This window comes from Lathyrus oleraceus, chromosome 6 (genome assembly GCF_024323335.1).
Source record: "Lathyrus oleraceus cultivar Zhongwan6 chromosome 6, CAAS_Psat_ZW6_1.0, whole genome shotgun sequence".
Lineage (NCBI taxonomy): Eukaryota > Viridiplantae > Streptophyta > Magnoliopsida > Fabales > Fabaceae > Lathyrus > Lathyrus oleraceus.
The window spans coordinates 290,837,180-290,848,952 of NC_066584.1; the positions used below are offsets into that span (position 1 = coordinate 290,837,180).

General features: G+C 44.1%; 2 protein-coding genes across 2 annotated transcripts; both read right to left on the reverse strand.

Annotated features, from left to right (window-relative positions):
- Positions 1-1,350: 1,350 nt before the first annotated feature.
- LOC127095251 (uncharacterized) lies at positions 1,351-2,964 on the reverse strand. The gene is made up of 2 exons (XM_051033966.1): positions 1,961-2,964; positions 1,351-1,483 (listed from the first exon to the last, which is right to left on the reverse strand). The coding sequence occupies exons 1-2, from the start codon at positions 2,962-2,964 to the stop codon at positions 1,351-1,353; spliced, it is 1,137 nt and encodes a 378-aa protein (XP_050889923.1).
- Positions 2,965-5,125: 2,161 nt separating this feature from the next.
- On the reverse strand, positions 5,126-7,322 carry LOC127095252 (uncharacterized). The gene is made up of 4 exons (XM_051033967.1): positions 6,729-7,322; positions 6,522-6,668; positions 5,409-6,410; positions 5,126-5,209 (listed from the first exon to the last, which is right to left on the reverse strand). The coding sequence occupies exons 1-4, from the start codon at positions 7,320-7,322 to the stop codon at positions 5,126-5,128; spliced, it is 1,827 nt and encodes a 608-aa protein (XP_050889924.1).
- Positions 7,323-11,773: the final 4,451 nt, after the last annotated feature.

Consider the following 11,773-nt stretch of genomic DNA (forward strand, 5'->3'; position numbering starts at 1 on the left):
TTAAGTTGTAGGCTGATGAGCCAAAGTTGAATATAAGTTGTTTTGTTGAAAATGCTGAGTTGTAGGCTGATGAGCCAAAGTTGATTTTTAAGTTGTTGTTGCTGAAAAAAAGCTGTTATGTTGTCGTTGTTATTATGTTGTTGAACTTTCAAGTCGTACATGCCATATACATTCATATGCATTAAGTCGGGGCTTTTGCTCACACCACGTTGGCCTGGATTGGCAAAATTATGGGGCTTTTGCTCACACCACGTTGGCCTGGATTGGCAAAAATTTTAAGTTGAAAGTTGAAGGCTTATGCCTTGATGCCCACTAAACTGGCAATGATTTTAAGTTGGGAGTTTTACTCCAAATGGTACCACATGCATGAAGAGTCGAGTCTCATTTGAGTTGCATTTACGTTGTGTTTGAATATGATGTTGAGTTGAATATGCTGCTACCGAATGCATGATATGATGTGGGTGATTAACGTGTAAAGTTACTTAACATAACATGATGATTTATAATATTTGTTATATCGATTGAGGAACTCACCCTTACAGTTATATTTTTCAGGTAACGAGCAGTGAGTTGAGTAGGAGCTAGTGCTTGAAGTCTAGAGTGGTTTTAGTGGGTCATGCTCTGATAGATGTAACATCGGGATGGGATGTTTTATTTGTTGAACAAATGTTAATTTTAAGATATTACAGATGTTGAATGTTTCTATCCGCTGCGAATTTTAAAGAAGTGTTTATGTTGGATTAAATAATGAGCATGACTGATTTTTACGGTGAATTATGTGAAGTATTATGTGACACCCTTGGTGCATGATTACTCTGATATTGATTTATATGCTGTTGTTTAATTAAATATTTGGGGTATTTAGAAGGGTGTTACATTAGCCGCCCTTTCGGGTTTTCGGCTTAGCGAGCTTCATACGTGTTCCCTAACTTTTGCATGGAAAAATCATTTTTTGGTCCATCGGGATAGCCATTTTTGCCTAGACTCACCTTGCGGAGGTTAATCTAGCGGGATTTTCATCATTTCTTTTTAGGCATAATATTTTTTGACTATGTCTGCATTCACTGGCGAGGGAAAATCTTCCCCATCCATTGTTGTGAGAATTAGAGACCCACATGAGAAGGCCTTTTTGATTATGAAAGGTCCCTCATAGTTAGGAGTCCATTTGCCTCGCGGGTCAGAGTGAATGGTAGAATATCTCTTGAGCACGAGGTCTCAAACTTGGTACGACCGAGGAAGAACCTTCTTATCAAAAGCTTGTTTGCGACGTCTTTGGTATAATTGACCATGACAGACGGCCGTCAAATGCTTCTCTTCAATTAGATTCAATTGGTCATACTGAGATTGAACCTATTCAGCTTCATCAAGATCTGCTTCCATGACGACCCTGAGTGAAGGAATCTCAACTTTGATTGGTAGGACGACCTCCATCCCATAAACCAGAGAGTACGGAGTTGCCCCAGTGGATGTGCGGACTGAAGTTCTGTAACCATGCAAAGTGAAAGGTAACATCTCATGCCAGTCCTTGTATGTCCTGACCATCTTCTGGACGATCCTCTTGATGTTCTTGTTAGCTTCTTCTACGATGCCATTTATCTTGGGCCGGTATGGTGAAGAGTTGTGGTGCTCGATCTTAAATTCTTCGCATAACTCCCTCATCATAGTGTTGTTGAGGTTACTGGCGTTGTCAGTGATGATCTTGCTAGGTATCCCATAGCGGCAGATTATCTCTTTCTTGATAAACTGGGTAACCACTTGTCAAGTGACACTAGCATATGAAGCAGCCTCGACCCATTTCGTGAAGTAATCAATAGCGACTAGGATGAATCGATGTCCATTGGAAGCTTTGGGTTCTATCATCCCAATCATATCGATGCCCCACATAGAAAAGGGCCATGGAGAGGTTAAAACATTCAACAGAGTCGGTGGTACAAAGATCTTATCACCATATATCTGGCACTTATGGCATCTTTTCACAAAGTTGTAGCAATCAACCTCCATTGTCGTCCAATAATAACTAGCCCGGAGAATCTTCTTGGCCATAGCAGGACCCTTCGTATGTACACCCTCGCAACCTTCGTGTATGAACTTTATGATTGTACTAGCTTCGTGTTTATCCATGCATCTGAGCAGTATAGAATCATAATTCCTCTTGTATAGTACATCACCGTTTAGGAAGAACTTAGAAGAGAGTCTTCTCAGAGCTTTCTTATCGGTAATGGATATACCCTCAGGATATTGTTGTTTCTCTAGAAATGTCTTTATGTCGTAGAACCAAGGCTTATCGTTAGGATCAGCCTCAATTGCTAGACAATGTGCTGGTTCATCTAGGTGGTCAATCTGGATGGATGGTGCTTCATTCTTCCATTTAACTTTGAACATAGATGCCAGCGTAGCCAGAGCGTCTGCTAACTGATTTTCTTCCCTAGAAATATGATGAAAGGAGATTTCATCAAAATAGGGTATTAGTTTTCTGATGTGCTCTTTGTAGGGTATCAACTTGCTATCTCGAGTCTCCCAATCGCCTTTCACCTGACTGATTATCAGAGCAGAGTCACCGAATACCTCGAGGATTTTGATTCTCAAATCGATTTCCGCCTCCAAACCGTAGATACATGCTTCATATTCTGCCATGTTGTTGGTGCAGTCAAAACATAATCTAGCGGTGAAGGGGATGTGGAAACTAGTTGGAGAAGTGATAACAATATCTATACCATGACCTCGGGCATTGGAAGCACCGTCGAACACGAGCGTCCATCGCGATCCTGGTTCGGGGCCTTCCTCAGGGCTTACCTCGAAGCCTGGCATAGTAAAATCTCTGATAAACATGATGTCCTCATCTAGGAAGTCAAACCTCAATGGTTGGTAACCTTCGACAGGCAGGTGATCAAGATAATCAGACAGAGTACTCCCCTTTATTGCTTTCTGAGTCACGTACTGTATATCATACTCGGCTAACAACATTTGTCACTGGGCAATTCTACCAGTAACAGCAGACTTTTCAAATATGTACTTTATTGGATCCATCTTGGATATCAATAAAGTAGTATGACAAATCATATATTGTCTCAGGCGTCGAGCAACCCAAGTCAAGGCACAACAAGTCTTCTCTAAAAGTGAGTATCGGGTCTTACATTCAGTGAATTTCTTGCTGAGATAGTAGATAACATGTTCTTTCTTGCTTGTGTCGTCGTGTTGAATCAAAATGCAACCCATGGATTCATCCAACACTGTGAGATACATAATTAGCGGTCTACCAGGAATCGATGGTACCAGGATTGGTGGTTCTTGCAAGTATGTTTTTATTTTATCGAATACCCCTTGGCAATCGTCGTTCCACACAATCAATTGGTTCTTTCTCAACAATTTGAAAATCGGTTCGCAGGTAGCTGTCAGGTGAGATATGAATCTAGAGATGTAATTAAGTCGCCCAAGGAAGCCTCAGACTTCTTTTTCTGTTCGGGGAGCTGGCATATCTTGGATGGCTCGAACTTTGTCGGGATCAACCTCAATACCCTTCTGACTGACTATGAAACCCAACAGTTTACCTGATCAGACTCCAAAAGTACATTTATCTGGATTCAGACGCAATTTAAACTCTCGGAGTCTGACAAACAACTTCCTCAGATTTACCAAGTGATCTTCCTCAGTTCTGGATTTGGAAATCATGTCATCCACATAAACCTCGATCTCTTCATGAATCATGTCATGAAAGAGTGTTACCATGGCACGTTGATATGTTGCCCTTGCATTCTTCAAGCCGAATGGCATGACTTTGTAGCAGTAAGTTCCCCAAGGTGTGATAAAGGTTGTCTTCTCCATATCGTCTGGTGACATCTTTATCTAATTGTACCCGGAGAACCCATCCATGAAAGAAAAGACGGAGAATTGAGCTATGTTGTCGACCAAAACGTCAATATGAGGCAAAGGGAAGTCATCCTTTGGGCTGGCTCTATTGAGATCTCGATAGTCTACACACATTCTGACTTTACCATCTTTGTTAGGGACTGGAACAATATTGGCAACCCACTACGGATACTCATAAATGGCTAAGAAGCCAGCATCTAGCTGCTTTTTAACCTCTTCCTTGATCTTTAGCGCTATATCGGGTCTGGTCCTTCTGAGCTTCTGCTTGATCGGAGGACATTCGGGCTTGAGCGGTAGATGATGTTCAACAATGCTGGTGTCTAACCCTGGCATATCTTGATATGACCAAGCGAAGACGTTAACATATTCACGCAACAGATCTACCAACTCAGAGTGTACATGATTGGCGAGAGATGCCCCAACTTTTACCTCCTTTTTATCAGTTTCAGAACCCAAGTTAATGACATCCATTGGTTCTTTATATGGCTGAATCTCTTTCTCTTCGTGCTCAAGGAGTCGTGCTAGTTCAGCTGGTAATTCGCAATCTTCCTCACTGTCGTCTTCAGCTTGGTTGATTGGAAGTCCAGATTCACAGTTGATTTTAGCCATGTTATAATCATTGATTTTATTTGTTCTGCATATGATGAGCTTATTTTAGTATGCTTTTTTTTATAGAAAAAGTGGAAAAAGAAAAAGAAATCTTTTGCCATTTCGTTGTTTTTAGTGAAAACGAAAAATAACTGAAAGAAAAGGAACACGAGTTTTGCATGCAAAAAGTAATTTTATTTATTCACATAATACTTTTAAACATGGGGGCCCTTACAAGCTATCCTCTCGTCTCGGGAAGGGACGAGGGACGGAGAAAACAAAATGCATTACGTTTTTTCCGAGTACACCATAGGTATCACGGTGGTCGTCCAATTGGGAAGCTTGAATCCTGGGCGACATCTCCGAACGAGGCTGGGTGCCCCTGGCTTATTACCACTGGATTCTCCAATGACCGCTATGGTATGCTCATTTTGATAGTTGGCGCTGCTGAACTTGACCGGGTTGAATTGCTTTTTCTTCGGACTCACTTTGCGTGTTACCGGGTGATAACCGATACCAAACTTGTCACGCTTTTCTGCCACATTGACGACCTTGCCCCAACCGGGAAGCGGGCCTTTCTCCAATGTCTACTTGGCACTCTTTGCTAAGGATAGGATGGTAGCGAATGATTGATTGTTGTTGGCGGATGCGGAACTGACATCTTCAAATTCTAGATAGTGGAGCGGAACCTCGACAATCCCCTCATCTGTTTAAACATATCTGGAGGAGGAGAGTTCACTGACCAACAAATCTTCTTCCCCACACACAATTACCAGTTTGTCATCTATCAAGTACTTCAACTTCTGATGCAAAGTAGAAGTGACTGCCCCAGCGGCATGAATCCATGGTCGACCCAACAAACAACTGTAGGCTGGGTTGATGTCCATGACTTGGAAAGTGATATCGAACTGGTGTGGTCCAACACAGATAGGAAAATCGACCTCCCCAATTACCTTCCTTCGGGAACCGTCGAAAGCTCTAACAATTAATGCACTGGTTCTCATCTCGGGCCCCTTAAACAGTAACTGGCTTAATGTAGATTTTGGCAACACATCAAGCGAGGATCCAGTATCAACAAGGACTCGTGATAAGAGGGAGTCAGTACATGTGACCGAAATATGTAGTGCTTTGTCATGGGCCTTTCCCTCAGGAGGTAACTCTACTTCATTAAATCCCAGATACCTAGTGGCGGTGATGTTGGCAACCACGTCGTCAAATTGATCGACCGTGATATCTTGCATCACGTGAGCGGTATTTAGAACTTTCAGCAATGCTTTGCGATGAGCCTCAGAACTCAATAGCAAAGACAAAATTGATATTTTGGAAGGCGTTTGGTTCAACTGCTCAACAATCTTGAAGTCACTCTTTGTGATCAGTTTGAGGAATTCCTGACTTTCCTCAAAGGTGATACTCTTCTTGTGATCCCCGGACTGTTCTTTTTCAACCATCGACCATTTACCCTTGGACACTTTGGCCTCTTCATCTTTATCATTGTCAATAACTCTCGTCAATACCGGAGCAGTCGTCACGGTCGGAGTGGCGAGTACAGTTGTCCCTGCCTGCGGAGTCGGCGTAGGAGTTGCCTTTTCTTTAGGCGAGACAACTGTAGGTGTTGGACACACCCTAGGAGTGTATTTAGGAGCGAATACACGGCCACTTCGAGTCATGCCTCCCGCTCCAGTGATGTTGACGATCTCTGTATCAGGAATGCAGATTTCTTTCCCTCCCAAATACGCTGTGGTCTCATAACTCCAAGGCACTGCCTTGGTATTCTGATACGGAAACAGAGTTGGAACACGGAAATGGATCAGCTGACTTCTCTTGGGAGGAGCTTCAACCTTCTTCTTCCTATATGCAATTGTTATCGGTTCAATTACTGCTACCCCTTCTGCTGCTTGAGCTTTAGAGAACTGTATTAACCCTTGGTCCATTAGTGCCTGCACACACCCTTTCAACTGCTCGCAAATATCTGGATCAAACTCGCATACTGTACAATCTTCATGCACCTCTTCTAAAAACCCAAACTATTCAAGCTTTTGTAACACAACGGACATTGGAGTCTTCACCTCTTCAACTTTCAGTACGACTTCGGCATTTACCTCTTCAATCACGGCGTTGACTGATGCGCCACTATGATTCGGCAAAGGATTTGTCTTTACATTCGGTTTTTCTTCGGTGAAGGTCAGGATGTTCTGGTTTATCAAGTCTTGAATCTTGCATTTAAGTGCCCAACAATTTTATGTAGAGTGGCCTATGAATCTGACATGATATACGCACGAAGCATTAGGATCGTGGTTGGCGCGGAATTGAGGAGTGGCCACGGGCAATTCCTTTGGTATGATCGCCCCTACATGAACCAGATAGGGGACTAATTCGGAGTACAACACCGGAATTTTGTCAAATTGGGGTCGGTTCCCAAAATTGTTTCCTTGGTTTTGTGCTCGATTATACTGTTGGTTTGGATTTCTCTGAGCGGGTGTTGATTGTCGATTGTCTTTTTGCAGTTGATACTGGAAAAACGGTTGTTGGTACTGAGCTGCGGCAACGTACTGGTATGGGTAATACGGCATAGGGGCTGTCGGAACTTGATATCGGGGGCGAGCTTTCGCCGTCACAGCGTTTGCTTCCCCCTCCTTCTTCTTTGCGAAGCCCCCATACGGTCTCTTGTTGATTGTCCGTGGAGCGGTCGTGTCTGTTATTTTCCCAGATTTCAGCCCACTCTTAACACGTTCCCCAATAGTAACCATATCGGCGAAGTTTGTTGATGAACTGCCAATCATCTTTTCAAAATACAGCCCTTGCAGCGTACCCATGAAGATGTCAACCAACTCGTTGTCAAATAGTGTTGGTCGAACCCTAGACGCCATTTCGCGCCAACGTTAAGCATACTCCTTGAAGGTTTCATTAGATCTTTGTGACTGGTTCTGTAGTTGAAGCCTTGTTGGAGCCATGTCAAGGTTGTACTTGTATTGTTTCAAAAATGCCTCGGAGAGGTTCCTCCATGATCGGATCTTTGAGCGCTTCAAACTCATACACCAATCCAAGGAAGCCCCAATCAAGCTATCTTGGAAGCAATGAATCAGGAGGTTGTCGTTATCAATATACGAAGCCATCTTCCTGCAGTACATAGTGAGATGACTGCGGGGACAACTAAGGCCTTTGTACTTGGGGAGATCAGACACCTTGAATTTTTGGGGCAACACCATGTTCGGGACCAAGCAGAGGTCTCGAGCGTCTATGCCGAAAGAAGATAAGCCCTCAATGACCCTTATTCTGTCGTCCAAGAGCTGGTAATCTGCCGGTTTGGCCGGATCAACAACGGGAGGAGCGACCTGACTGGTCGGTCGAGAGACTTCAGGAGCGATTGGTGCGAGCACACCCGGGTTGAGCCATACTAGCGGGTAGGAGAAACCTGGTGGCACGGTCTGAGCGATAGTAGCAGGTTGAAAATATTGCATCCCAGGTTGAGCATTGGGGGCCTGAGGTGCCCCTGCCTGCATATACTGGGATGCAGGATTCATCATCATGGGCACAGAGTCTGCCCTTGGGTAGCCAAAAGGGACGGTCGGGATCTGACCGGTGCTCGCAGCCTGAGCAGTCTGACTGTGCAGTTGAAAGTGGAGGCACGGGCCTCGGTAGTCTTCTTCGTCGTTTGGGAGGTCGTCAAGGACTTGACCCTGGTTGTCATCCGGGTCAGCAACAATGACCGGGGTAGTTTGGAGAGCGGGGAGTACCCAAGGGAAACCAGAGTTTCCAGCAGTAGCGGCAAGAGTCGAGTGAGGGAAGAAGGCTCCCCCACTAGCGAGGCTAGTAGAAAGGTATGGAGGCATTCCCCACAGATAGGAAGCAGCAAGCCTATCAGGGTCTGTGGGGACCACCTGACGGTTCCCAGAGTTAGGCACCACAGTTTTCTAACAGAGGGTCGACGGTAGTGCCAGCAGTGGTATCAGGAATGGTCACCCCAGTAGAACGGGTGATGTTGGTAGCAGCAGAGGCAGGGTTCCTCTGAGATTGGAGGAGCTGAAGGATGGTCTCCATGTTGCCCCTGAACAAGTTCATCTCTCCTTGCACCTGGGAAAGGGATTCACGGACAACAGCGTTGTCGGCTTCGTATTCGGCCATGATCTTAGATTTGCTGGAACGGGTGTAGTACGGATGAGGAGTCGTCGTTGTTGCTGCAGCAAAATGGCGAGTGTAAGCATTTTGTTTTCTGACAGCTTTTGGCAAGTATATGCATGGATGCATGTATGTATGCAAAAAGATTTGATATGTGCATTCAACATTACTATTTTTTGTAAAGATAAAATTCCAAGGAATCCGCGAGTTTATTTAACACAAGCAATTATGAAGCGAATAAAGAGAGACAGTTTATGAAGCCAATAATCGAGAAACTCTTTTATTCCATGTCAATAAAACAAAATACAAATACATCAAGGAAATGCCCCTCGGCTACAAGAAGATCACATCAGTCCGATCACACCTCAATCTAATGTAATTACAAGCGGCTAGAAACAATTAGATAACAATTCCTCATAGTAAGCTTGTGATTTGGGAGACAGGCAGGCGCCCCATTTTCCCAACATCGCACTCCCTTCAGGTGAGGGGGCGTGATCTGGCTCGCTTGGAATGTTGTTCACAACTGTCTTCCCTCGGTCGGAGGGGTCTTTAGGACGCTTATTCAACTGTATGTTGTCATCGTTCGGGTTCCCATATGATTGCTCCTTCAGCTTTTGGATCTCTTCTAGCCTTTGATTCAGCTCGTACTGGTTCTGGAGAAGGGTCATTTCTAGCTGTTTGTTGCGGCTTCTTTCATCCTTCAACTCTTTCTTACAAGCTTCTAGCAGGCTTTGAAGTTTCTTCATTTTCTCCATGTGTTCTAGTTCTGCTTTACCAGCTCAGTATTGGGCTTCGGCTAACTGCTTCTTTTTGGTCGTCAGACTAGTATAAGTTCCTTTGAGGGTGTCACCCACTTTGAGTCTTTTGAAAACCTCTGTCTGTACCTCATCATCAGCTTGACGAACTCGGTCTCTCTTCTGATTCAGATTGAATTTCAAGGTCTCTTTCTCCAATGAGATCTTAGCAAGCTTAGATCTGAGATCGGAGTTCTCTTTCTCTAGAGTCTTGATAACCTTCTTCAATTCATCCATCTTAGAATTTGGCTGGTTCTCTAGCTCATAAGATTGGAGGTTCATGGATGGTCCGGGTGGGAACGACAATAAGACCTCACGAACTCTGCTCTTGACCCAACTGGTGTAGGCTTCCTTGGCGATACAATTCTTCTTACCCATCTCTGCTCTTTCTTGAGGACAAATCGACCCCCAAGCCTTGACAAACTTCTTGATCAACTCTGGCTCTTCGACTCCTTCGTATAAAACAAAACCTTCTACACTTTCGAGATCAGGTTTGTCCATCATAGGATATCCAAGTTTTCGCAATGCTAACCTCGGGTTGTAGTTGATTCCTCCTTTTGTACCAAGAAGAGGCACATTAGGAAAATCCCCACAATTGAGGATGATCTTGACACCATCATACACTCGAGAATACCAAGGAATGTCTTCGGCTTTCAAGGACATGATCCTCTGGGACCATTTCAAATTATCTTTGTTCTCAACGAAAGGACCTTCACTGGGTAGATGCGAAATAAACCATCTATACAGTAAAGGGGTGCAACAGACGATATTCCCCTTCTTCTTCTGGGTTCTTACATGGATGGAATAGTAAGTATCAACAAGGAGAGTGGGAATCGGGTTCTGAGTCAAGAAGATATGAATAGCAGCCAAGTCTACGAACTCCTCCATATTTGGAAACAACACAATCCCATAGACGAGTAAAGCTAGATGGGTGTTGAAGGTCGTCCAACTTCCAGCTTCGGCGAAGGTGACAGCTTTGTCCACGAGAAACTTAGAGGTGAAGCCATGGATTCCACCCTTTGGTTTCATGTTCAATTCTATTTCCTTCTTTCCCATATGCAGAGCTTTAGCAAGTTCTCGATATTCAGGAAGTTCCTTAGTGCGGATGTACGGACTTGGTTCTTGATCCTGATACCCAAAATATGAGAATACTCTTCCAACGTTGGCGCTAGCTGATAATCTTGGAAAGTAAAGCACCTTAGTGGTGGATCGTAGAATTGCACCAAGGTGTGCACAACGGTGATGTTGACCTCGGTGTTCAGAATACCCAGCAGGTTACCATACGTTTCCTTGAAGGCGTCTTTGTGAGTCAGGTCTAAACGTTCCACAAGTCCTCTCAAGACAGCCAATGGAGGTTCCACAAACTTATAATTGCGGATGCCCTTTCTCTCGGAATTCATGCTTCGCTTCAATTGCTTGGTGAATAGACTGGACTTTTGGATTCCTGGAAAAGACATGCATATGCAAAAATTTGGTCATGATGAATGATAATGCAATGATGATATGATAATAAGTCACATGGGGTCGGAACCCTGGCAAGTTCTGGACAATCTGTAAGTGCCACATGTTGCAAGTTCAAAAGTTCGACGTAGCATGAGTATCAAGGTAGGTAGAGTCTATGGTTTCCTGCAATGAAAACCCATATCCCCCTCACAGGTGTGGACTATGCTCCAAGGTGGTCCCTAGAAGGTCTCCCAGAGTCATCGACTCGAAATGAAAATACCCTGTCATAGTGAATACTCACAGGACAAAAGTACTTCTGAGTGAATCTAGTCTGGGTGTGGTTCTCGTGACCCCCAACGTGTGAAACACAGGTGTACACGACTATCCACGAGTCTAACCTATGTGTATACTAAGCTCGGGTATAAAGCTTTCCTCTCATGTAATCTAACCCATCCCAACAACAGTGTAACAGATATATCCATAATATAAAGCGAATAAGAAATGCGATAAATAAAAGTGAGCATAACTATGAGTTAAGCACCTAAACCAACGAGGGAACAACCTAAACTAGGCTCGACTCCTTTTAGCGACTAGGAAATACTCCCAGTAACGAAGTATCCCCAGCAGAGTCGCCAGCTGAAGCTACCGGAAATATACCCGAACATATCGCACGCTCGAACATACAACAGAGTCGCCATCGAACTTTATTTATCCCCAAAGGGAAGGGAAAACATCGATAAAACCTGGGGAAAAGAGATATACTGGGTAAGGAAGTCGGTTATGCAAGGGGAAGGTAATAGCACCCCAATCAACCATGGTACTCCATGGTTGATTGTTCTCGCTTGAATAAGTGATAACTAAAGATTACTCGCAAAAGAATGGGAAAAGGAAGGAAAATAGATAGAGTGCTCGGTGAGGATTGGGGCCCTCATGCCTACGTATCCTCATAGTGCAATGAAGAATTC